We start from the raw sequence: 27,615 nt of genomic DNA, 5'->3' as shown, positions 1-27,615 counted from the left end.
CGGTCCGGTCATCCTTCCATCTAAAAAAGGTACGAAAATGTTGTGAAAGTTCACTCTGATCATAGACTTACAATTACGGAAAGGGCTGATGAACATAATTTAAGTTTCTATGCAGTTCAGTCAATTTTAACTGAAGATCTGAACAAGTGTCGAGTTTATCAAAACTAGACATGATTGTCTTATTTGGGAGTTCCGCAATCGTTCATTAAATAAAATATGGCGTTTCAGTCTTCGATCGCTATTCTTTATTTTCAGTCAATTACTGGTTTCAGGCTAGCTGCCCATCTTCAGATCATATGTTGTCGTCACAGAGTAACTTGTCCATACAGAACACACGGTTAACTGTCATATGATCTGAAGATGGGCAGCTAGCCCGAAACCGGTAATTGATTGAAAATAAAGAATAGCGATCGAAGACTGAAACGCCATATTTTACAAGTGTCGAGTGTCTGCAAGATTAATTACAAAAGTGTTGTCAAGAGAACAGAGACAGTACCGACTTGAAGTGTATCAAGAGCCAATTAATCGAACTAAAAATTACCCAGATTTGTTAAATAGGGTGACAAATCGTGTGTATATGGTTATGATCCTGAAAACAAAGGGCAATTTTTGCAGTGGAAGACTCCAGGTTCACCACGACCAAAAATGCATGGCAAAGTTGGTCGAAGGTGAAGACAATGTTGGTGATTTTTTTTTAGTCTACCAGTATTATGCATCATGAATTTACCCCTGTAGGAGAGACAATTAACCAGGAATACTAAAAATGTGTCCTTGAGCATTTCAACAAAAAGGTGTGGAAGAAAAGGCCTGCGTTGTCGAAAGACAGGAGTTGGGTGCTACAACATGACAATAATCTGGCTCATCGTACCTTCTCCATTGTTGAATTTTTGCCCAAATTCAAAATTCCTGTGCTTCCATTACCACCATATTCCCATGATTTGGCCCCTGCAGACTTAAACCTGTTTGTGAACTGAAATTTTCACTGAAAGGGAAGCGGTTTGACTCAACTGAAGACATCCAGACAAATATGGAGAGTGTCCTTAACACACTTCAGGAAAGATGTTTCCAGGAATGTTTCTGAAAGTGGAAATACCGTTGGAGTTGGTGTGTTCAGTCAGAAGGGAACTATTTTGAAGGACCACCACTGTACAATTACAAGCCCATTCATTAAACTTTCCAATCACACCTCGTAGTCACATTACTCAGTCCCCATTCTGTTGATAGACAGGACACACTGCTGCTTTCTATGAGTAATTGGTATGTGGTAGATCCTTTCAGCTCCTAGAGTCTACATAAACCCAAACAGAGACTACGCAAAAGACCAGGAACTACAAGGTAAAGCTAAAACTGAGCCATAATGAGAAAACTGGGCCAAAAGACACAAACTTGCTCTCCAACACTTCCCTGTATCCTTACACCCTCCTGGACCTAATCTCAGTTAATTCTGTTATTATTATCTCTAGACAGAACCTAGCATAGTGTTTACCAGTGTACCATCTCTAACATACTCTTTCTTATGCCACCTGAATCATCTGCTCGTATTGACTATATTTTCCAGCAGATGAGATATTTTTGATGCAGTATAGAAAGGATATCAATAGTTTGGCATTAAACTAATATAAATACTGGTGATTAAACTACAAAGCATTGAGAATGAAAATACTTTCCCTCCAATGCTGGGAAAAAAATGCAACATAAAAAAAGTAAAGTATAGTGGGGTATTTGGACAGTAAGCTAAATTGTTCACATCTTGACTAATGAATTTTATGTGTTACCTTAGGATAAAGAATACTGGCTTTAAACACAATGTTTATTTCGTTAGTGATTTACAATTAAGAATAATAATAGGTGTCAATGTACTGTATTTTCCAGTCCTGTGGTACTTCTCTTATTACTGCTTACCTCACTGGCATTTGTTATACACTCCTGGAAATTGAAATAAGAACACCGTGAATTCATTGCCCCAGGAAGGGGAAACTTTATTGACACATTCCTGGGGTCAGATACATCACATGATCACACTGACAGAACCACAGGCACATAGACACAGGCAACAGAGCATGCACAATGTCGGCACTAGTACAGTGTATATCCGCCTTTCGCAGCAATGCAGGCTGCTTTTCTCCCATGGAGACGATCGTAGAGATGCTGGATGTAGTCCTGTGGAACGGCTTGCCATGCCATTTCCACCTGGCGCCTCAGTTGGACCAGCGTTCGTGCTGGACATGCAGACCGCGTGAGACGACGCTTCATCCAGTCCCAAACATGCTCAATGGGGGACAGATCCAGAGATCTTGCTGGCCAGGGTAGTTGACTTACACCTTCTAGAGCATGTTGGGTGGCACGGGATACATGCGGACGTGCATTGTCCTGTTGGAACGACAAGTTCCCTTGCCGGTCTAGGAATGGTAGAACGATGGCTTCAATGACTGTTTGGATGTACCGTGCACTATTCAGTATCCCCTCGACGATCACCAGATGTGTACGGCCAGTGTAGGAGATCGCTCCCCACACCATGATGCCGGGTGTTGGCTCTGTGTGCCTTGGTCGTATGCAATCCTGATTGTGGCGCCAAACACGCATACGACCATCATTGGCACCAAGGCAGAAGCGACTCTCATCGCTGAAGATGACACGTCTCCATTCGTCCCTCCATTCACGTCTGTCGCGACACCCCTGGAGGCGGGCAGCACGATGTTGGGGTGTGAGCGGAAGACGGCCTAACGGTGTGCGGGACTGTAGCCCAGCTTCATGGAGATGGTTGCGAATGGTCCTCGCTGATACCCCAGGAGCAACAGTGTCCCTAATTTGCTGGGAAGTGGCGGTGCGGTCCCCTACGGCACTGCGTAGGATCCTACGGTCTTGGCGTGCATCCGTGTGTCGCTGCGGTCCGGTCCCAGGTCGACGGGCACATGCACCTTCCGCTGACCACTGGCGACAACATCGATGTACTGTGGAGACCTCACACCCCACGTGTTGAGCAATTCGGCAGTACGTCCACCCGGCCTCCCGCATGCCCACTATATGCCCTCGCTCAAAGTCCGTCAACTGCACATACGGTTCACGTCCACGCTGTCGCGGCATGCTACCAGTGTTAAAGACTGTGATGGAGCTCCGTATGCTACGGCAAACTGGCTGACACTGATGGTGGCGCTGCACAAATGCTGTGCAGCTAGCGCCATTCGACGGCCAACACCGCGGTTCCTGGTGTGTCCGCTGTGCCGTGCGTGTGATCATTGCTTGTACAGCCCTCTCGCAGTGTCCGGAGCAAGTATGGTGGGTGTGACACACCGGTGTCAGTGTGTTCTTTTTTCCATTTCCAGGAGTGTATATTGTATATTACTATATATCTTATCTGACTACATGTGGTACACTCTATTGTGGCTATTATATGCATGTATTATTTAGCCGATGAGCATATGAAATTGTCCTTTGATTCACAAAAAACAACTCCATGGTTTCCTAATCTCTCATGAAATTTGTTTCTGAAATAAGACGAAGTGACCTCCATATGCTCCACTGAATCTAACTTTGTTTAAAACTAAATGCACACTGTCAAAAGCTGGTATTTTAACTTTGGAACTTTTACTTTCATATAATTTATTACTATGAAGGTGGTGCAGTGAAGGGTTTGTGGTGCAGTGAAGGGTTTATCACACTGGACTCATATTCAGGAATGTGAATCAAATCCCTGTTCACCCATTCATATTAAGATTTTAGACGGTTTGCCTGATTCACTTTACTTACATACTGGGTTTGATCCTTTCAATAGATCAGGCTCAATTTTCTGCTCCCTTTTTTTCAGTTCATACTCTGTCTTACTGTCAATGAGGTTTACATCTACATCTACATCTACATCTACATCTACATCTACATCTACAAGATTACTCTGCTATCCACAACAAAGTGCCTGGCAGAGGGTTAAATGCGCCACCTTCAAGCTGTCTCTCTACCATTTCACTCTTGAATGGCGCGCAGGAAAAATGAGCACTTCAATTTTTCTGTGTGAGCCCTGATTTCTGTGATTGTATTGTGATCATCATATCTCCCTAAGTAGGTCAGTGCCAACAGAACGTTTTTTCAATCAGAAAAGAAAACTAGTGATTGTAATTTCATGAGGCCCCTTAGCAACGAAAAAGTCTTTCTTTTAATGATTGCCACTCCAATTCACATATCATGTCTGTGGCACTATCTCCCCTATTTCGTGATAATACAAAATGAGCTGCCCTTCTTAGTACTTTTTCGAAGTCATCTGTCAGTCCCACCTGACGGGGATCCCACGCTGCAGAGCAATACTCTAGAATAGGGCAGACAAGTGTAGTGTAAGCAGTCTCTTTAGTAGACCTGTTGCACCTGCTATGCATTATGCCAATGAATCACAGTCTTTGATTTGCTCTACCCACAACATTATCTATGTGATCGTTCCAATTTAGGTTGTTTGTAATTGAAATCCCTAAGTATTTAGTTGAATTTACTACAGCCTTTTGATTTGTGTGACTTTATCACATAATCAAAATTTAGTGGATTTCTTTTAGTACTCATGTGAATAACTTCACACTTTCCTTTATTCAGGATCAATTGCCACTTTTTGCACCATACAGATGTCTTATCTAAATCATTTTGCAATTCTTTTTGGTCATCTGATGACTTTACAAGACAGTAAATGTCAGCATCATCTGCAAACTATCTAAGATGGCTATTCAGATTGTCTCCTGTGTCATTAATACAGATCAGGAACCATAGAGGACCCATAACACTTTCTTGGGGACTGCCAAATAATACTTCTGTTTTACTCAATGACTTTCCATATATTATTACGAACTGTGACCTTTCTGACAAGAAATCACAAATCCAGTCACACAACTGAGGCGATATTCCATAGACACGCAGTTTGGTTAGAAGATGCTTCTTAGGAATGGTGTTGAAAGCCTTCTGGAAATCTAAAAATATGGAATCAATTTGACATCCCCTGTTGATAGCACTCTGTACTTCATGAGTATTAAGAGCTAGTTGTGTTTTGCAAGAACCATATTTTCTGAATCCATGCTGACTATGTGTCAATAAATCGTTTTCTTTGAGGTAATATTATCTTCCTTCCCCAGAAGGAAAGACACAAATCAAAGACTTTTTTTTTTGGGGCGGGGGGGGGGGGGGGGGGGGGAGGCGCGTATGTGCCGTGTGGGGGGGGGGGGAGGGAGGCGAGTATGTGCCGGGTGGGGGGGGGGGGGCTGTTGTTACATCAGAACTTGAAATTAAGCCAGAAATCAAGACATTTCAAAAATTTTGAACCAATATACTTTAATGATAAATGCTGCTCAACTAGCCGAATATTTCAACGATTTGTTTATAACTGTAGCAAAGTATGATGTTAATGAAGATAATTACCTAGAAAATGAACATTTATCTGTTTTAGTATATTTGATAACATGGCAGACAATGAGATGGAAAAAACAATATTACACTTAAAAATAAAAACTCCATGGATGGGTTTGAGCAGCTTCCAATATTAAAGAAGGTCCATTATCCATGATCATAAATAATCCCTTGAAGAAGGGTACTTCCAAATATGGTGAAATTTGCTAAGAAAAAACCCATGTGTAAGTGTTTTCTAAAAATTTTCAAGAACTTGTTGCAATACTATCTGGAAATTTCATTGAAAAATTTAGTGTCATCTCAGAAAATCAATTTAGTTTCCAAACAGTCAAAAACACAATTTGGGCTATTAATGATTTTATGGAAAATTAGTTCATTTATAGGTTAAATTCAGAACACTGCAGGAATGTTCTGTGACTTACCAAAAGCCTTCAACAGAGTAAATCTCTCTTTACTTCTGTACAAACTGGAAAAATATGGAATTAAGAGTTAACATTTTAAAATGCTTTAAGTCATTACTAATAGACAGAAAAGAGTGTTGTCATCACATCAGTTAATGAAAAATATTCCTCAGAATGGATAATCATTTCAAATGGAGTTCCAAGTCTCTATATTAGGTCCAGTACTGTGGTACTTTTTACACAACTTTCATTCAGTCCTATTTGCAGGTGATACATGAATGCTGATCGAAAACCACAATGCAGACAAATTTCCTGAAAATGTGGTTCCTAGACACCTCAAATCCCTCATTCCATTGAAACTGATTAAAACTGAAACATTTCAAAAGTATAACTGGTGAAATTTAAAACCAATCTTATAATATAATACTCAGATAATTCACAAAAATCAGGAACTAGAGAAGGTAGACTGTGAAACATTCTTGGGAATGCATGTGGATGAAGACATGTCCTTGCTATCCTACATTTAGCAAATAGATTAAACAGCATGGCATTTACTATGACAGCCATAACCAACACCCAATATTCACACAAGGAAAAAAGTGTATCATAATTACTTTGAATCTGTGGTGAAGTATGGCATTATCTTTTGGAAAAACACAGGAAATATGAAAAAAATTGAAAAAATTGACACTGCAAAAAAAGGAAAAAAGGATTAATAAAGATCAAGAATGCATTGATGTCCACTGTTAAGAGACCTGAATTTATAACTGTACATTCCATAAACATATATGAAATAATTCATTTTTCACACCAAAAAAAAAAAAAAATCATGATCTATTTCTGTTAAATAATTTCCAGCTTGCTTACACTACTAGGAATAAAGAGAAATCCTTGCTTCCCAGTTCTGCTTTGTCAAAATTCCACAGTACATGGAAATGAAGATTTGTAAGCAATTAAATGGTGAAAATATAAATAAGATCAAGAGTAGTATGCTGATGAGAAAATTGTACAGTATACTTGTCCGATACTCAGTAGAGGTATTCTTGAATGATAATACTATTATCTGAGCAGGATACAGAAAATGGAACTGAAATATGTAATCTTACATAGACTCACCAAAAGTAGAAGCACACCTATGCCCCTATGTGTGTCAGGTGGGGTGGGTAGAGGGAGATGAGAGGCAGGGAGAGGGACTTTGGGATGAGTGACTAGTGGTTCAGAGAGGGTAGCAAGTTTGCCAACTGGGAATGCAGGAGGGAGAGGTGGTAGGTTTATGGGATTGGCATGTAATGCATGATTATAGAGGCTGGTGGGGAGCAGCACACTCTGAAGGTGGAGTGGGGACGTGCATTGGGAGGGATTGGCAGGACAGAGGAAGGGGAAACTGTCAGATGGAGGGTTTGGGGACAGTGTGTTACCTGAGACTAAGGCCAGGACAGTTAGAAGAAGCAGAGGATGTATTGAAATGATAACTTCCAACTGTGTAATTCAGAGAAGCTGGTGATGGAGGGAAGGATACAGATGGGCTGGGTTACGAAGCAACCATTAAAATTGAGCATACTGTGCTCAGCTGCATGTTGTGCCACCAGGTGGTCAGCTATTTTCCTGGCAACAGTTTGGCAGTAGTCATTCATTCTGAGATATGATGCTTGTGGCAAGGGGTTGGGAGTAGGAGTGGCACAGGAATGCACAATGAATTTGTGTATGTTGGGTGGGTGATGGGAAACCACTTTAGGTGGGGTCGGAAGAATTTGGGTATGATGTTCCTTATTTCAGGGCAGGATGAGAGATAATCAAAGCCATGACAAAGGATATGGTTTAGTTGTTCCAGTCCAGGATGGTAATGTCTGATGAGGGGACTTCTCCTTTGTAGCTGATTCTTGAGAGTTGTGGGAGGTTTGGGTGTGTGTGACGATATGGCATAGGAAATCTATTTGTAGACACGGTTTGGTGGATATTACTTGTATGTGAAGGCCTTTACGAGGCCTTCAGCATACAGAGCAAGGGAATTCTTGTCACTACAGATACATCATCCGTAGGTGGCTAGGCTGTATGGGACGGATTTTTTGGTGGGGAGAAGGGATGGCAGCTGTCGAAATGCAGGTACTGTTGTTGGATAGTGGGTTTAATGTTGACAGAGGTACGCATGGAGCCATAAGGGAGGTGGAGGTCAGTGTCCAAGAAGGTGGCTCGTGGACAGGGCAACGTATATACAGTGATGAGAACTCCCTTGTCCAGTATGCTTAAGTCCATACTAAGGGTTCTACAAATCGGTGATACTACCCCACCCTCCCCTCACCAAGCCTTGTCCACAAATAACATTCCTGTGCCATATCCCCACACACACCCAAATCCTCTCATCACAGAGCATTCCCCTCCTCATCAACCCTGGACTGGAACAACTGAACAATATCCTTCGCCAGGGCTTTGATCATCTTTCACCCTATCCTGAAATGAAGGACATCCTACCCAAGATCCTTCCGAAATCTCATAAAGTATTGTTCCGTTGGCCACCCAACTTACACAACATTCTTCTCCACTCCTGTGCCACTCTCACTTCCAACCTCTTGCTATTGGGATCATAGTTCAGAGAAGCTGGTGGTGGAGTGAAAGCTCCAAATGGTCCAGGTTGTGAAGCAGCCACTGAAATTAAGTATTTTGTACTCAGCTGCATCTGTCTGCCACTGAACAGTCAATTATGTTCTTTGCAACAAATTGGTGGTGGCCATTCATCCTGGTGGACAGATGCAAGTCCTGCCCAACCCACCCACCCAGCACCTCCTACGACAGTCCTGCCGCAGGCTTATCCTACTCCATTAGAGGCTAGACCACATGTGTGAAGGTAGCCATGTCATAGATCAACTCTGCTGCAAACACTGCACAGCTTTTTATATCAGTATGACTACCAACCAGTTGTCCACCAGGATGAATGGCCACTGCCAAACTGTTGCAAAGAACATAGCACACACATTCAGCTGAGCACAATATTCTTAATTTCAATAGCTGCTTCACAACATGGACCACGTGGTTACTTTCCTCCACCACCACCTTCTCTGAACTATGCAGATGGGATTTATCATTACAACACATCCTACGCTCTTGTTATCATCCTGGCCTATCTCAGGTAGCCCAATGTCAGTACACCCTCTACCTGACAGGTCTCTGTCCTGTCATCCCTCACCAATTCATGACCCCATGCTGCCTTCAGCATGTGCACTCCTCACTGGCACCCACAACTGTAAATTAATACTATAATGAAATTTTTTTACAGTAATTCAACTTTCATGTAATGTGTGATATTACATGATATAATAGCTAGACTGCACAATACCAAAATAACCCAAAACTAGAATTTAGTATAGTATAATGCTGATGAGTCTACTGTACAATAAATCATTGTTTTACCTTGTATATTATGTAACAATAAACTTCTGATTCAGGTTCTGGCCATGACTGTCTACTTTCCTACTAAATCAAAGAGCGTTTCCCTCATGCCAGAAATGCATTAATGCAGTATATCTGAAGAATATACACTCTTGGAAATTGAAATAAGAACACCATGAATTCATTGTCCCAGGAAGGGGAAACTTTATTGACACATTCCTGGGGTCAGATACATCACATGATCACACTGACAGAACCACAGGCACATAGACACAGGCAACAGAGCATGCACAATGTCGGCACTAGTACAGTGTATATCCACCTTTCGCAGCAATGCAGGCTGCTATTCTCCCATGGAGACGATCGTAGAGATGCTGGATGTAGTCCTGTGGAACGGCTTGCCATGCCATTTCCACCTGGCACCTCAGTTGGACCAGCGTTCGTGCTGGACGTGCAGACCGCGTGAGACGACGCTTCATCCAGTCCCAAACATGCTCAATGGGGGACAGATCCGGAGATCTTGCTGGCCAGGGTAGTTGACTTACACCTTCTAGAGCACGTTGGGTGGCACGGGATACATGCGGACGTGCATTGTCCTGTTGGAACAGCAAGTTCCCTTGCCGGTCTAGGAATGGTAGAACGATGGCTTCAATGACTGTTTGGATGTACCGTACACTATTCAGTGTCCCCTCGACGATCACCGGAGGTGTACGGCCAGTGTAGGAGATCGCTCCCCACACCATGATGCCGGGTGTTGGCCCTGTGTGCCTCGGTCGTATGCAGTCCTGATTGTGGCGCTCACCTGCACGGCGCCAAACACGCATACGACCATCATTGGCACCAAGGCAGAAGCGACTCTCATCGCTGAAGACGACACGTCTCGATTCGTCCCTCCATTTACGCCTGTCGCGGCACCACTGGAGGCGGGCTGCATGATTTTGGGGCGTGAGCGGAAGACGGCCTAATGGTGTGCGGGACCGTAGCCCAGACAACATTGATGTACTGTGGAGACCTCACGCCCCACGTGTTGAGCAATTCGGTGGTACGTCCACCCGGCCTCCCGCATGCCCACTATACGCCCTCGCTCAAAGTCCGTCAACTGCACATACGGTTCACGTCCATGCTGTCGCGGCATGCTACCAGTGTTAAAGACTGTGATGGAGCTCCGTATGCCACGGCAAACTGGCTGACACTGACGGCAGCGGTGCACAAATGCTGCGCAGCTAGCGCCATTCGACGGCCAACACCGCGGTTCCTGGTGTGTCCGCTGTGCCGTGCGTGTGATCATTGCTTGTACAGCCCTCTCGCAGTGTCCAGAGCAAGTATAGTGGGTCTGACACACTGGTGTCAATGTGTTCTTTTTTCCATTTCCAGGAGTGTATGTGATACGAAGATATCTGATTCAAGCCTGTTACTAAGCTTATGCTACTTACTGTACGTCAGGATCTAATGATGTATCTGTGACAAATAAATACTTTCATGGAAAGTGACACTTCTGGCATCATTAGAATTAACTGCATATATCTGAGCTGCAACATAAGTATGTAAATAAGTAAGAACATTTTAGATTTCCACTAAAGTCAATGATATTTACTTTACTGTAGAAGTTTATTTCATTAACACAAATCTGCAGTTACTGTTTTCATTTATGTGATTATGGAAGTTCCTTAAAATAATTTACGGTATCTTTCTCATGTTTGTATATGGTTTTATATCCCTTTGCTGCTGCTTGTCATAACTGCTGTCTATGTTCTGTTTATCTGCAAGCTCAATTGTTTACCAAATTATAAAGCCCCTTTTGTTCAATTGCTTTCCAAACTTTTCTTTGTGTTTCACAGGAGGGGCATTGTCACAAGTAATTATTAATTTTGGTGTCACCTGCTGTTACACTATCACTCTTCCTCTTACTTTTATATTGCTTCCATGGCCTATAATTTAAACAATAGGATAAACTTCATCCCCATCTTACATAAGACTTAACTGATGACTTTAAATGATTTTCATGTTCTCGATGCACCGGAGGTAACAATTAGTATCTGCTGTCTGTGCACTGTGTGAAAAGTACTGTGATCTGTGCCCATTCTTTTATGCCATGACTTTTAGGATGAAACAAAGGGCAGAAAAAAGATGGCTCTTTATGGTTAGTGATCTGGAATATAAGACATTTTCTATAACTGCTCTCTTGTTAATTCAATAAAAGGAGTTATAATTATTTAAAAAGCATGAGAATTGTGGACCAACTTAGTTTCATTTGTGATATATACAAGGTGAAGGAATAGGTGAGCAGATTAATTCATTGAGTTTCTTCTCACAATTTCCTTACCCATATTAATGAACATATGCAGTTTGTGGGTTGGAGGAACTAGTGGAAGGTAGTCTATGGACCAGAGTCTGCAGCTTTGTAACAAGCACTGTCTGGGGAAAATTGTATTTCGTTTTCCAAAATACAGTATGATGGTTGCTGGCTATTAGTGAATAATAGTACTGTGGCTTGCACTAATGTGTGGTCTTTCTGCCACTGTAATTCTGTGAGACCGGTACTAACAGATAAATTGATGACAATTTTTAAGCAATTTGTAATTGAAGAGAGCGACCTAGATGCATAACATTTTTGAATTTAGCACTCTTGTTGTGAAAAATTTGTGTTTGTAAATCTTACGAATGTTTCAAGTCCCTTTAGTCTTCAGTACCGTTTCTCCTCAGTAGTCAGAAGATGCTATTTTAATTTTGTGTGTGAGCTATCTCCTATAAAGTTATTAGTGATGATTTCTTTAAATTCTGTTTTCTATTACTCTACATAAGAGTCAAATTACTTTAGTATTATCATTTTTTAGGAAGATTTTAGTAATTTTCTAGGACACCTGAGGCCTTCTACAAGGTGGTGTAAGGAGATTTCTAACAGTTGCAGTGCACTGGAAGCGGCACCTTCATGTGGCAAACTCAACCGTTCACGTAACGTGATTTTGTAAACATCTCTGCATCGACATCTCAGTGTTGTCACAGCTCTATAGAAGACTACTGTATCACCTGCAGTTGTCTGCACTTCACTGTTGAAAGTTGGCAACAGCACTGCCCAGTGTTAGGAATTTTCTGATGTTAACGGGACTATAGTTACAATGATACTGTAGTTTCTTCATGGTTGAAAAAAAATAAAAATTTTAAATATGACACATTAACCAAGGATCTCATCATAAATATATTTGTGCTTTAGGAGCAGTATTTTCTATCCAAAGTATGTAATTGTAGTTACATCCAATCAGATTAAAAATTTGCCCATAATGTTATTTACCTCTTTTAGCACTTGTATCTGTGCTGCATATTTGATGTTTGATTCATTTAATTTTCCAATATACCACTGTTGATCCTTGCACCTCTGATAATATGATGGTGGACGTACTTGAAACCTTTCAAGAGAAGAAAATGATCCCTTAGTATCTGTTGGTATCTATATGGAAAGTACCTTTATCATTAATGGTCTGTTATTTATATGAATTGAAAAAAAGTAGACAGTGCAATACTAATTAAAGTATTTTTTCTGCAAGATAATGAAAATACTAAAAATTACATTATTTGCCAAAGTGCTATGAATCAATATTCTTTGTCATTCATCGACTGTTTATGGCACCATCAGGAACACATAACAATATATAAAAAAGAAAAATTGTGAACATAAAGGAACTATGTTGATTCAACCACAAGAATTATACTATAGTGACAACAAGGAAATGTAAAACATGGAGCCTCACAAGGTTCTACTTGAATCCTTTTCATCTGTTGGTTCTGCTTCACATTTCAGCATAATGACTGTCTTCATTTCTGATTCAGAAGATTAAGACAACAGAACAGGGAACAAGAACCATAAATGATTTTAAGTTTTTGTAAGGCCAAATGTGGGGTATCACTACTGATGATATGATATACATACCAGTATCGAAAGTTTAGAAAGAATTCTGAAATCCAAAGACAGAGCTTTGGCTTCTGAGCTGCACTTATACTGGCAAGAAAAATAAAAATAAAACAAATTGCAGTTCCTTATCATGGACACAATTCAACTTCATTACAGAACATATACTTTTGCCATCCATCATGCATGGGGGACCCCATTGGAACATGGAAAGATACTCCATGAGGTGGTTGTTCAGTCCCATTTATAAACAGTTAATTAAAAAAAACTATTATCGGTATGTCTTAAACCAGAATTGTAAATACAAGATATCTTTAATGAAAATGTTTCCTGCTGAAACACATATACCTCTAAAAGTGGTCATATTCTATGCTATTGTGACAGAAACAAATGATGTAACTGAAAAGCCACTCAAAATGAGTTTCATTAACAGCTTTTTCTTGCCCTTTTCTGGAGCAAGTTAAACATCCAAAATACACTAATGTTCAGCAAAAGAAGAACACCTTGAATGACTCGAGATAGGACATTCATATTCACATGACATGAACATTAGTATGTTCTGCAGAAACGATTAGCATTTCAGTCACCTTTGTTCAGCATGTGTCCTGTTGCCTGTTAGGCACAGGGTCTGCCTAGGTCCTCATAACTTGTTCCATCTGTAGTATTTCAAGAATTTTGGGGTAAAGTCTAGAAACACTTGGTTCTCCACAGGAAGGACAGCTGTCACGAGAAGCCAGGAGCTGCGTCAGGTGAGTGGCTCCTTGGCTTGCTGGAGTTTGTAAAGAATAATTGTTATTGTGGGACAAGAGTCGAAAATATATTGTTGTTTAACTGACAAGAGCCAACGAGTACTTAATTTATTTCAAGAATGTAGAGCTGGTTAATAATTTTCCCCTTAATCTGATACAGTCTATGGAGAAGAATTAAATGGTGAGAGTGACATAGCTAATAACCCAAAGAAGAGGATCGGCTGCAGACACAGTGGGTAAGTCAACTGGATGAGACACGAGAGTTGTGCAACCCAACACCGCACTGTATCTTGTCATCCAAGAAAGCATTAGACATCCAGGCATCATGGCGTTAACATGTATAGGGCATGAATGGTGTCCTGTGGTATAGTCATCCATGCTGCATTCACCTGGTTCTGAGGTTCATCTATGGTGGTGGTCAGCATTGAGTCACAGCACTGCACCCATCTTTTCACCATACCCCACACAATTTTTATTGTCAACAAGTCTGGTGATATGGAGGCCCACAGCAAAAGGCTGACATCCTGTGATGCCAAGAAGTCATGTGTTCATGCAGCAACATGTGTTCATGCATTGTCTTGCTGAAAAATGGCATCTGGGGTATTGTGCAGAAAGGGCATGGCTACAGGTAGCAGGATGCCATTCAGGTAGGCCACACTCCTAGCAGTGCTCTGGACACGCACCAACTGTGATATGTGGTTATACCCAATAGCACCCTATACCATAAATCCTTGAGTTGGCTTGTGCAAATGATGTCACTGTAGTGCTGCTCGCACTGTCTGCAGTGAACCAAAATGTGGCCATCAATTGAAACAAAAAGAACCTGGATTCATCTGAAAACACTATCTGATGCCATTCCTGTCCACAGTGATGTCATTCCATACACCATTGACATTCAGCATATTTTTGAACATTTGTCAAATATAGGCAGAGAAGTGGATGACACGCATGTAACCCGTGTTATAAAAAAAAGTGATGGACTGTCACCCCTGATAGTGTACAATGTGTTACACACTTCCATTGTTATGCCAGTGCTGAGAAGGACACACATCTGTCCTGCAGTGCCATTAGGATGGGGCATTGATCTTCTCGGGGGTTGATCTGGGTGGTGTGACCTGACCCATCTTGTCATGTTCTACACCCTTCCATGAACCATTCTACACACACACACACACACACAGGATCCATCACATTCTCTCATGCCAATAATGCACCCTCTTTCAAACTCCCTGATTTGATGGTACAGTTCATGCATACATCTGGGAGGCATCCTACAAGTCTGCTCAAGTCACACTGATCCAGAACCTTTGGTTTGCAGTGACAACGAGAGCTGCACACTGGTGGTGTTGCGCTGCAGTATCGATGTTGACCTTAAATCCGTGGGCCAACATGGTTCAAATGCTAATAATTTCTGCAGAACATACTAATGTATGTGTCCTGTGAACATGAATGTCCAATCTCTTGTCATTCAAGGTGTTATCAGCATTCAGCAAGTAGTCAACTTTTCTCCTTTTGTTTTGAAAAAAAAAAACAGATCTGTATCTAAAATTTATATTTTAAGTATATTAATATGTATTTAGTGGACTGTTGAACTTGGTATTCATTTCCCTCTTATCTGTTAATGGCTGCCTGTGCTTGCTGAGAAGTTCTTTTCCTCAAATAACTGATGGCTGATTACAGGCATTTGCCTTGGGATCCCTTTCAATTGTTGATTGGTAACAAAGTTGGTTATCTCCCCAAAAAGGAACAATCACCACAGAAATAGTTCTCAGAGGTAGATGAGTTTGCACATCTCTAGACTGTTAGTAGCGAATTTGGACATCCTGAATAAGGATAATTGGAACACATCAAGTGTGAACCATGGTTAGACACAGGCTACTGTTAAGATTGAATTTTGAAAGAAGGTAGAGCATCTGGAAAGAACAGAGAGAGTAGAGATGGAAAAATTGCTGTTAGAATTGGAGGATTTGTTTTATCCTTAGGCTCTGTTGCCAGTGACACCCATAATTCAACATCAAATGAAGCATTAATATTTTGGAAACTGTATCAAACATCCTGGCATTTATAGCCAATTATGGAGGATTTCATTTACCAACAGCTAGCTGATGGAATAATAGAGAAGAGTACTAGTCTATAGTGGACAACTGTTATGGTCTCATTCAAAAAGATCAGCTGATAGTTCCAAGAAATAAGTATGCTGCTGTGACTACTGACATCTTACTATTAAATCAGAACAGATACATACTCAATATCCAATGTCTTGGAGATCACTAATAACTTGATGCAGAGTAGATATTTCTCTGCCATGGATGTAAGGAGCAGGTACCATCAGTTGGAAGTGGTTTCAGAGGACTGACTGGAGATAGAATTTTCAAACTCTTGAGGACATTGTCAGTACCAGAGAATGCCACTCAAATTGAAGGACACACTAGTAACTTTTCACTGCTAACTGGATGAAGTACAGAGAGAACTGAAACCTCAGCAATGTTTAGTGTACCTCAATGATATGATCGTTTTATTTTTTATTTTATTTTTTTTTTTTTTGGGGCGGGGGGTGGAGCAAACACAAAGGTTGAAAAATGACTTTAAAATCATACATGCCACACAGCTTACACTGAGCAAGGAGGAGTGCTATTTTTTTAAGGGAGTGTGTGTTGCTTAGAGCATATAATTAATAAGGAGAGGATAAAGACAGACCTGAGGTTTGTGCAAACAGAACAGGACTTTCTGGATACTATGACTAGTAAAAAACTACAGTCATTTATAGTGTTGGCAAATTAATTACATGAAATTTGCAAAGAATTTTGCAGACATTGCATGGACATCCATCCAATTACTGAAAAATTGTTGAAATTTGAGTAAGTGGAGGAGTGCCAGACCACATTCGATGGATTAAGAAAAGCTTCAACATTGAGCCCAGATTATCAAAGAGAGTTTGTGCTCTTGTGTGATGCCTGATAACAAGCATTGGGGACAGATTTTTGCCAGGTGGTGGACAGCAAAGAACATCCTGTGGCCTCCACTTTGCAACAACTAAATAAGACAGAAAAGAACTATTCTACAACAGAGAAGGAAATGTATATATTTGACTGGTGTCTGTTCTGTTGGAAATGTCTGACAGAACACATACCACTTAAATATACACATTTCTGTAACAGTGTGGCAGCTCCTTGATGTTTGTTTCAGTGTGGGTGGACTAATGTTGTTCAAACTCCTACGGAAATCAATAATTTCTGAGTGGGGGGTGAAGGGTCATTGCAAGGTGTGATAAATTGGAAACTTGGGTCAGTCAGGGACCATGACCAGATGACTAAAGCAGTTAAGGCAACCGCTCATGAGAAGCTGTAAATTCAGGTTCGAGTCCCAGTTCAGCAAATATTTTCAACTTTCGCTATTGTATTACCACAATGCCCTGTGTGGCTGGCAGTCACGAATTCCCACCCACCACTTCTCTTTCTTTACCCATTCTCTCTTTCATATAAGAGAAGGGCATGTTCAGTTTGACATGTGGAGTTACATATTTTCAATGTTAACTGCATGGAGAAAAAGAAATTTAAGTGGTGACTGATCATGCAGCTGTGAAATGGTTATTAGTGTTGAAGGATTCTTCTAGAAGGCTCACAAGGTGGGCATTGAAATTGAGTGAGCTTGATTATGAAGTTGTGCATAAGTCAGGCAAGCAGCACTGAGACATGGCTTTGCCGAGTGGCAAGCACCACAATATGCTGATGCTACCTGCAAGCTATAAGTATGCACCCACAATTCACCATGTGTGACAACTTGTTACAAAAGACTACAATGTTGGGGCCATGTGTAGTGATGCCTGCTGAGCTCAAGGAGGAAGTGGTGAAAGAAATACATGACCACATGCTATCTGAGCATAGAGGTTGGTGGGCAATGAATCAAAGGACAGCATAATGGTACCACTGGGGAGGGAATACAGGAATACAAGACCAATATTCAAAGAACTGTGTGAAGTGTGCACAGCGAGCAGACATAAACCATACACAAATACCATTTACAAATGTTCCCAGAGGCAATGAAGCCATTTGTGATGATAGGAATGGATGTCCTAGCTCTATTTAACCAGGCTTTGATGGGAAATCATTTCATCTTAACAATTAGCAACCATGTTTCATGGTTCATGGGAGTGATCACCATTCCAAACCAGCAGGCAGCCATGGTGATGCAAGCCACGATCAACAATGGAATACTCACGTTAGGTGTACCTAAAACAGTAATCACAAGCCAAGGGACAATTTTTTTAATGTCAGACCTGATGAAACTACTGTGTCATTTGCTACATTTTCAGAAATTAAGAACTAGTCTGCTGCACTCACAAACTATCGGTGGAACAGAGTGTATGCATTGTGATATTGGTAGGATGTTGAACTATTACATAAACTCTTACCATAATGACTGACATACATATCTGTCATTTGTCTTGGCACCTTAAACTTGGAGTTTCACACTGGTATTGGGCTAACTCCTTATGATGTTGTGTAGGGGAGAAAGATGCCTTCATCATTTGATGTGATCACGCCAAAAATTGCTTATGGATGTGGAGCCAGTTCGCAATTTTGCTAAGATACTAAGGGAGTCATGGAGCCATGTGCAGTAAGCAATATCAAAGCTACGAAATAGCAAGATTTAGTGACAAAATGCATAGGGAAATTACCACAGTGTAGGGTAGAGGAACGGGTAATGTTTCAAGCCCTTATACCCCTATGGGTAAAACAAAAACATTTGTAACAAGACGCCAGGGACCATACCAAATGATAGAGACAAAATCATCAGTCAACACTGAGCTTCCGCTGCCAACTATCATGAAAATAGTCCATGTCAAACACACAGCGGTTTCAAGGTGCTCCAGATTCGATTACCACTAGTATCGGCAAGTGAAGCAAAATAGGAGGAGGAAAGAAGTAAGGAAATGCCATATGGGTGAAGCCCAAGGGAATAGGGTGTATATTGTGTATCTTTTGTATTATGTTGAAGTGTAATTATTAATTATTTTAAAACTGGGCAACAACAGCTAAAATAGTTACACATGATTGCTCAGCACTTCAAACAGTGAACCTTTTGTTAAAATACAGATGTTAAAACTGAATGAGATGTCCAATGGTCTGCTGTAGCTGTATTTGTTCAGGTTACTTATAAACCCACAGAACCAGTTTTGGAACTTTTGAGTTGCATATTTTGGTGCAAAATAGTTTTTCAAGTTAATGCACTTTCTGAGATATCCTAAAATACTGAATAACTAGACACAAACATGGGAGAAAATATTACACATTAAGCTAGGAAACTGGTGTGGATCACAGTATTAGGGAAAATAATGTTGAATGGTCATGACCTTGAGTGTCACCACATCTGGCACCTTGGTATTTCTGATTCTGTTCAGTGCAGCCTTCATCTACCTTAGGCATAACGTCACTCACCTACAGAATGCTGCAGTAGTGTTGATCCCAATAGAAATGATTACTGATCAAGCATGAGGTACTGAGAAAGAGAACAAAAGTTAGAAACTGTTGTGGGCATGTATGAGGCCTGTTAAAAGAATTCCAGAACATTTGCTTCAATGGTGTGTTGGAACAAAATGCGGTTGGCATTCCTGCACATGCCTGTGTTTAAAATAACTGCCGGAAGTTTCAGTATTGTATGTCTTAGTTATTGTTCAGAGCTGTATTGAGTAGAACGTTGTGTCACTCAGTTTGTGAATTTTGAGATGGCAGAGTCAGAGAAGCAACATGTGTGCATTAAATTTTGTGTGAAACTCAAGAAAACCTTTACAGGGACACACCAAAGCTGCAGGAGGGCAGACGAGTGCTTAAGCCATACACAGTGTTATGAATGTTTCGCATGGTTTAAAAATGGCTGGATGGAAGTTAAAGATGACCCTTATTCATGACACCATTTGACATCTACCAATGATGCTCATGTGAGGACCGTCAACAAAGTTGTGCATGCCTCCCAAAGACTGTCTGAGAGATTGAAGAAGAATCTAACATTTCAGTTGGATCATGTCATGAAATCCTGACACAGCATCTCAGAATGCATCATGTTGCCACCGAGTTAACCCAAAACTGGTAAGTCATGACCAGAAAGACCTTCACTTTGCAATCTGTGAATAGCTTTTGGATCATGCAAATGAGAATGAGATGTTCCAGAGGATCATAACTGGCAATGAGATGTGGGTCAATGATTATGACATTGAGACTAAGGTTCAATCTTCACATTGGGTCAGGAAAGGTTCTCCAAGACCAAAAAAATCTCATCAGGTCAGTTCAAGTGTCAAATCCATGCTGACAGTGTCTTTGACTTTGAATATTAGTTAATCATGAATTCATGCCACAGGAACAAACTGTTAATTGATGTACTGTTGGGATGTGTTGTGATGCCTGTGTGAAAATATGAGAAGGAACCAGCCTGAAATGTGGCGAGACAATTGATGACTCTTGCATCACAATAATGCTGCCTTACCATCCATACTCTCCAGACCTGACCCCTGCAAACCTTTTCTTATTTCCAAAGTTGAAAACCTGTTGAAAGAATGAAGATTTATAACAATAGACAAGATAAAAGAAAATTCACAGATGGAGCTTCACGCGATCCAGAAAAAGGCAGACCAAGACTGCTTCTGGAAGTAGAAAATGCATTGAGAACAGTGTATAAATTGTGGAGGAGAGTATTTCAAAGGAGACCATGCACAACAAGTAAAAGGTAAGTGCAGAAAAATTTTGTGGACAAAGTTCTGGATTTTTTTTGAACAGGTCTCATATATAGTATTATGAGAAATGGTAAAAAATATTTTTCCTAATACATAAGTTGTTGTAAAACACTGAGGACTGGCACATGAGACAGTTGAGAGATGTATAAGATATTGAGAGACACATGGAGATATTCCATGGAACATGTCTAGCAAAAGGTGGAAGTTGAGGGATGTATGCGATATTGAGATGCACAAGGAGAAATTCCATGGAAGCACATCTAGCAATAGGTGGCAGTAGCATTGTAAGATTTTATAATGAACTGTCTGCCTGTTGAAAGTGAGAGTAGAAAATGTAACCTACTAGCTACAAAGGAAGACTTAGGAGAATTGTGGAGCCAGAGTACCATAACCTATAGAGTAGTTTTGCATCCTCTGGACCTTGTGGTCCAAGCCACCTCCTACTTAAGAAGAAAAATGGTACATCATTATCTGTGTATGCTAAGTTCTGCTGCTGTCCAGTCCAGGGTGGAGACAGGGTGCAGGGTATTTCAAGGGAAGTTAATTTTGTAGCACCACCACTATTTTTTGGGCATTACTGCAGTAACTAGGCATTACTGCAGTAACTAGCAGCTCAGGCACAGCAGTTACATAAAACATCCAGTTGGCAGGCACCAAAGTGTCAGCATGCCAGTTGCAGCAGCAAGGCTACTAATATATTGCAGTATGGGCCAGACCAAGAACTGCAATTCTGGCAATGCAGTGGAAAGAAGGGGGGTTTTGCAGGGTGGGCTGGGCAGCTACTTCATTGCTGGCTCATGGATTTGTTATTCTGAATGTAGATGGTAGCTGTGCATTGCTATAACATATGAGCTGCATACCTACATAAATATCTGTCTATCATAGATATCAGCAGTCTGGTAGCGCTATGCCAGGCAGCACAGTAGTGCGGGACAGCAAGCAGCCACAGTGGAGGTGGGCCTCCATCTCCATCTAACCATCCTCTAGCACCAAGTTTACCTTCCCAGATACAGTAACTCTTGACTGGGGGCCACTCTAGGTGCACTCCCGCAGAAACTTGTCTCTTGCCTTACGAGACAGCAGGTTGGGACATGTGCAGTAATGTTGCTCACCGTCCTGTGCTGGTGCAAGATTGCTAAGCAAGTCTTCTGGTCCAGACTGTATACCAATTAGGTTTCTTTTGGAGTATGCTGATGCATTAGCTCCATACTTAACAAACATATACAACTGTTTGCTTGACAAAAGATTCATACCCAAAGACTGGAAAGTTGCAAAGTTCACACCAATATTCAAGAAAGGTAGTAGGAATAATCCACTAAATTACAAGCCCACATCATTAAAGTCGATATGCAGCAGGATTTTGGAACATATATTGTGTTTGCACATTATGAATTACCTTGAAGAAAATGGTCTGTTGACACAAAGTCAACATGTATTTAGAAATAATCTATACTGTGAAACACAACTAGCTCTTTATTCACATGAAGTGTTGAGTGCTACTGACATGGGATTTCAGATCAATTCCATATTTCTGGATTTCCAGAAGGCTTTTTGACATGGTACCACACAAGCAGCTCGTAGTAAAATTGCGTGCTTTTGGAATATAATCTCAATTATGTGACTGGATTTGTGATTTCCTGTCAGAGAGGTCACAGTTAGTAGTAACTGATGGAAAGTCATTGAGTAAAACAGAAGTGATTTCTGGCATTCCCCAAGGTAGTGTCATAGGCCCTTTGCTGTCGTTAATCAGCTATTAAAGTCATCAAAAGATCAAAACAAACTGCAAAACGATTTAGAAAATATATCTGAATGATACAAAAAGTGGCAGTTGACCCTAAATAACGAAAAGTGTGAGGTCATCCACATGAGTGCTAAAAGGAACTCTGTAAACTTTGGTTACACAATAAATCAGTCTAATCTAAAAGCCATAAATTCAACTAAATACCTAGGTACTACAATTACAAACAACTTAAATTGGTAGGAACACATAGAAAATGTTGTGGGGAACGCTAACCAAAGACTGCCATTATTGGCAGAGCACTTAGAAAGTGAAACTGACCTACTAAGGAGACTGCCTACACTATGCTTGTCCATTATCTTTTAGAATACTGCTGTGCAGTGTGGGATCCTTACCAGATAGGACTGACAAAGTACATTGAAAAAGTTCTAAGAAAGGCAGCACGTTTGTATTATTGCGAAATATGGGAGATAGTGTCATAGAAATGATACAGGATTTGGGCTGGACATCATTAAAAGAGTGTCACAGAAATGATACAGGATTTTTGCTGGACATCATTAAAAGATGGTGTTTTTTGTTGTGATGGAATCTTCTCACGAAATTTCAATCACTAACTTTCTCCTCCAAATGCAAAAATATTTTGTTGACACTGACCTACATAGGGAAGAATGGTCACCGTGATAAAATAAGGGAAATCAGAGCTCACATGGAAAGATATAGGTATTCATTCTTTCCACACGCTATATGAGATTGGAATAATAGAGAATTGTGAAGGTGGTTTGATGAACCCTCTGCCAGGCACTTAAATGAGATTTGCAGAGTATCCATGTAGATGTAGATGCCTGGGATGACTTAGGGAAATCACATTAAACCTAAATTTGAATGGCTGGACACCGGTTTGAACCATCATCCATACAAATACGAGTCCAGTGTGCTAACCACTGTACCAGCACACTTGCTCACTGCAGGTTGTGGCAACAATATTGGAAAAAGGATAGATGGCAACTCACCATAAAGGTGACATGTTGAGTTGCAGACAGCCACAATGAAGAGACTGTTACACTTTTGCTTTTGGCCAAAGCCTTATTCAAAAAACTGAACACACGCATTCACACAAGCATATTAATGACCTTGCAGACAATGTTGTTGTTGTGGTCTTCAGTACTGAGACTGGTTTGATGCAGCTCTCCATGCTACTATATCCTGTGCAAGCTTCTTTATCTCCCAGTACTTCTGAATCTGCTTAGTGTATTCATCTCTTGGCCTCCCTCTACGATTTTTACCCTCCAAGCTGCCCTCCAATACTAAATTGGTGATCCCTTGAGGCCTCAGAATATGTCCTACCAACCGATCCCTTCTTCTAGTCAAGTTGTGCCATAAATTTCTCTTCTCTCCAATTCCTCCTCATTAGTTATGTGATCTACCCAGCTAATCTTCAGCATTCTTCTGTAGCACCACATTTCAAAAGGTTCTATTCTCGTCTTGTCTAAACTATTTATCGTTCACATTTCATTTCCATATATGGCTACACTCCATACAAACACTTTCAGAAAAGACTTCCTGACACTTAAATCTATACTCGATGTTAACAAATTTCTCTTCTTCAGAAACGCTTTCCTTGTCATTGCCAGTCTACATTTTATATCCTCTCTGCTTTGACCATCATCAGTGATTTTGCTCCCTAAATAGCAAAACTCATTTAGCACTTTAAGCATCTCATTTCCTGATCTAATTCCTGCAGCATCATCTGTTTTAATTCAACTACATTCCATGATGCTCGTTTTGCTTTTGTTGATGTTCATCTTATATCCTCCCTTCAAGACACTGTCCATTCCGTTCAACTGCTCTTCCAAGTCCTTTGCTGTCTCTGACAGAATTACAATGTCATTGGTGAACCTTAAAGTTTTTATTTCTTCTCCATGGATTTTAATACCTACTCCAAATTTTTCTTTTGTTTCCTTTACTGCTTGCTCAATATACAGATTGAATAACATTGGGGAGAGGCTACAACCCTGTCTCACTCCCTTCCCAACCACTGCTTCCCTTTCATGTCCCTCGACTCTTATAATGGCCACCTGGTTTCTGTACAAATTATAAATAGCCATTCGCTCCCTGTATTTTACCCCTGCCACCTTCAAAATTTGAAAGACAGTATTCCAGTCAACATTGTCAAAAGCTTTCTCCAAGTTTACAAATGCTAGAAACATAGGTTTGCCTTTTCTGAGTCTAGCTTCTAAGATAAGTTGTAGGGTCAGTATTGCCTCACATGTTTCTATGGAATCCAAACTGATCTTCCCTAAGGTTGGCTTCTACCAGTTTTCCATTCGTCTGTAAAGAATTCGCATTAGTATTTTGCAGCCGTGACTTATTAAACTGATAGTTCGGTAATTTTCACCTCTGTCAACGCCTGCTTTCTTTGGGGTTGGAATTATTATATTCTTCTTGAAGTCTGAGGGTATTTCGCCTGTCTCATACATTTTGCTCACCAGATGGTTGAGTTTTGTTAGGACTAGCCTCCCAAGGCCGTCAGTGGTTCTAATGGAATATTGTCTACTCCTGGGGCCTTGTTTCGACTCAGGTCTTTCAGTGCTCTGTCAAACTCTTCACACAGTATTGTTTCTCCCATTTCATTTTCATTTACATTCTCTTCCCTTTCTATAACATTGCCCTCAAGTACATCACCCTTGTATAGTCCCACTATATACTCCTTCCACCTTTCTGCTTTCCCTTCTTTGCTTAGAACTGGGTTACCAACTGAGCTCTTGATCTTCATACTTGTGGTTCTGTTTTCTCCAAAGGTCTCTTTAATTTTCCTGTAGGCAGTATCTATCTTACCCCTAGTGAGATAAGCCTCTACATCCTTACATTTCTCCTCTAGCCATGTCTGCTTAGCCTTTTTGCACTTCCTGGCGATCTCATTTTAGAGACGTTTGTATTCCTTTTTGCCTGCTTCATTTACTGCATTTTTATATTTTCTCCTTTCATCAATTAAATTCAATATTTCTTCTGTCACCCAAGGATTTCTACCATCCCTCATCTTTTTACCTGTTTGATCCTCTGTTGCCTTCACTACTTCATCCCTCAAAGCTAGCCATTCTTCTTCTACTGTATTTCTTTCCCCCATTCCTGTCAATTGTTCCCTTATGCTCTCCCTTAAACTCTGTACAACCTCTGGTTCTTTCAGTTTATCCAGGTGCCATCTCCTTAACTTCCCACCTTTTTGCTGTTTCTATAGTTATAATCTACAGTTCATAACCAATAGATTGTGGTCAGAGTCCACATCTGCCCCTGGAAATGTCCTATAATTTAAAACATGGTTTCTAAATCTCTATCTTATCATTATATAATCTATCTGAAACCTGTCAGTATCCCCAGGCTTCTTCCACGTATACAACCTTCTTTTATGATTCTTAAACCAAGTGTTAGCTATGATTAAGTTATGCTCTGTGCAAAATTCTACCAGGCGGCTTCCTCTTTCATTTCTTCCCCCCAATCCATATTCACCTACTACGTTTCCTTCTCTACCTTTTCCTACCATCGAATTCCAGTCACCCATGACTATTAAATTTTCATCTTCCTTCCCTACCTGAATAATTTCTTTTATCTCATCATATATTTCTTCAATTTCTTCGTACCGAGCGAGTTGGCGCAGTGGTTAGCACACTGGACTCGCATTCGGAAGGATGACGGTTCAATCCCGTCTCCGGCCATCCTGATTTAGGTTTTCCGTGATTTCCCTAAATCGTTTCAGGCGGATGCCAGGATGGTTCCTTTGAAAGGGCACGGCCGATTTCCTTCCCAATCCTTCCCTAACCCGAGCTTGCGCTCCATCTCTAATGACCTCGTTGTCGACGGGACGTTAAACACTAAACACCACCACCACCACCACCACCACCAACACCAATTTCTTCATCATCTGCAGAGCTAGTTGGCATATTGACTTATACTACTGTGGTAGGTGTGGGTTTCGTGTCTATCTTGGCCACAATAATGCGTTCACTATACTGATTGTAGTAGACAATATTAATAGTAACATCGGGCTTTTTGCAGATGATGGAGTTATCTATAATGAAGTACTATCTGAAAGAAGCTGAAGTAATATTCAGTCAGATCCTGACAAGATTTCAAACTGGTGCAAGATTGGCAACTTGCTTTAAATGTTCAGAAACGTAAAATTTTGCATTTCACAAAACGAAAAATTGTAGTATCCTATGACTATAATATCAGTGAGTCACTGTTGCAATCAGCAAACTCATACAAATACCTGGGTGTGACTTTCTGTAAGGATATGAAGTGGAATGATCACATAGGTTCAGTCATTGGTAAAGCAGGTGGCAGGCTTCGGTTTATTAGTAGAATACTGGGGAAGTTCACTCAATCTGCAAAGGAGGTTGCTTATAAATCATTCATGTGACCGGTTATAGAATATTGCTCAAGTGAGTGGGATCAGTACCAGATAGGACTAACATAGGATACTGAACATATACAGAGAAATGAAACACGAATGGTGACTGGTTTGTTTAATCCATGGGAGTGTGTCACAGAGAAACTGAAGGAACTGAACTGGAAGACTCTTGAAGACAGACGTAAAGTATCCTGAGAAAGTCTATTAACAAAGTTTCAAGAACCAGCTTTAAATGATTACTCTAGGACTATACAACCCCAAATGTATTTGTCACATAGGGATCATGAAGACAAGATCAGAATAATTACTGTATGCACAGAGGCATTCAAACATTCATTCTTCCTGCGCTCCATAAGTGAATGGAACCAGGAGAAACCTTAATAACTGGCTCAGTGAGATATACCCTCTGCCGTGAACCTCACAGTTGTTTGCAGAGTATAGATGTAGAAGCAAGCACACCACACACTCATGACTACTATCAGCCTGGAGTTTTCATTGTTTGATTTTACAGGCTGTGATGGAATGCCCACAAAAGTCCTTGAATTTATAAATAAAATGTTGATACATTCAAGAATGTCACTGTCATTTTGAAAGAACTAAATTGGCAGACTCTTCAAGATAGACATAAACTATCCTCAGAAAGTCTACTGACAAAATTTCAAGAATGGGCTTTAAGTGATAACTCTAGGAATATACTACAACCCCCTTACATATTACCCCCATAGGGACCATAAAGATACAATTAGATTAACTACAGCAGGCACAGAGGCATTTACACAATCATTATTCCCACGCTCCATATGAGAATGGAATGGAGAAAGCTCTAATAACCAGAAGAGTGAGATGTACAGTCTGCCATGTACTTCACAGTGGTTTGCAGAACATAGATGCAGATGTAAAACTGCTGTTCAAAAAAGTATCAAGAGAGATAGAG

General features: G+C 40.7%; 1 protein-coding gene across 1 annotated transcript in view; it reads right to left on the bottom strand.

Annotated features, from left to right (window-relative positions):
- Window positions 1–27,615, bottom strand: part of LOC126271069 (E3 ubiquitin-protein ligase TRIM37-like) — a 252,225-nt gene that overhangs the window by 70,792 nt on the left and 153,818 nt on the right. The window contains exon 8 of the mRNA XM_049974123.1: window positions 12,448–12,562. Within this exon, the coding sequence (XP_049830080.1) occupies window positions 12,448–12,562 (115 nt within the window). The remainder of the gene's footprint in view (window positions 1–12,447; window positions 12,563–27,615) is intronic.

Source organism: Schistocerca gregaria, chromosome 1 (genome assembly GCF_023897955.1).
Source record: "Schistocerca gregaria isolate iqSchGreg1 chromosome 1, iqSchGreg1.2, whole genome shotgun sequence".
Lineage (NCBI taxonomy): Eukaryota > Metazoa > Arthropoda > Insecta > Orthoptera > Acrididae > Schistocerca > Schistocerca gregaria.
The sequence above is the reverse complement of the archived record's forward strand: the minus strand, read 5'-3'. Positions and strand labels throughout refer to the sequence as shown.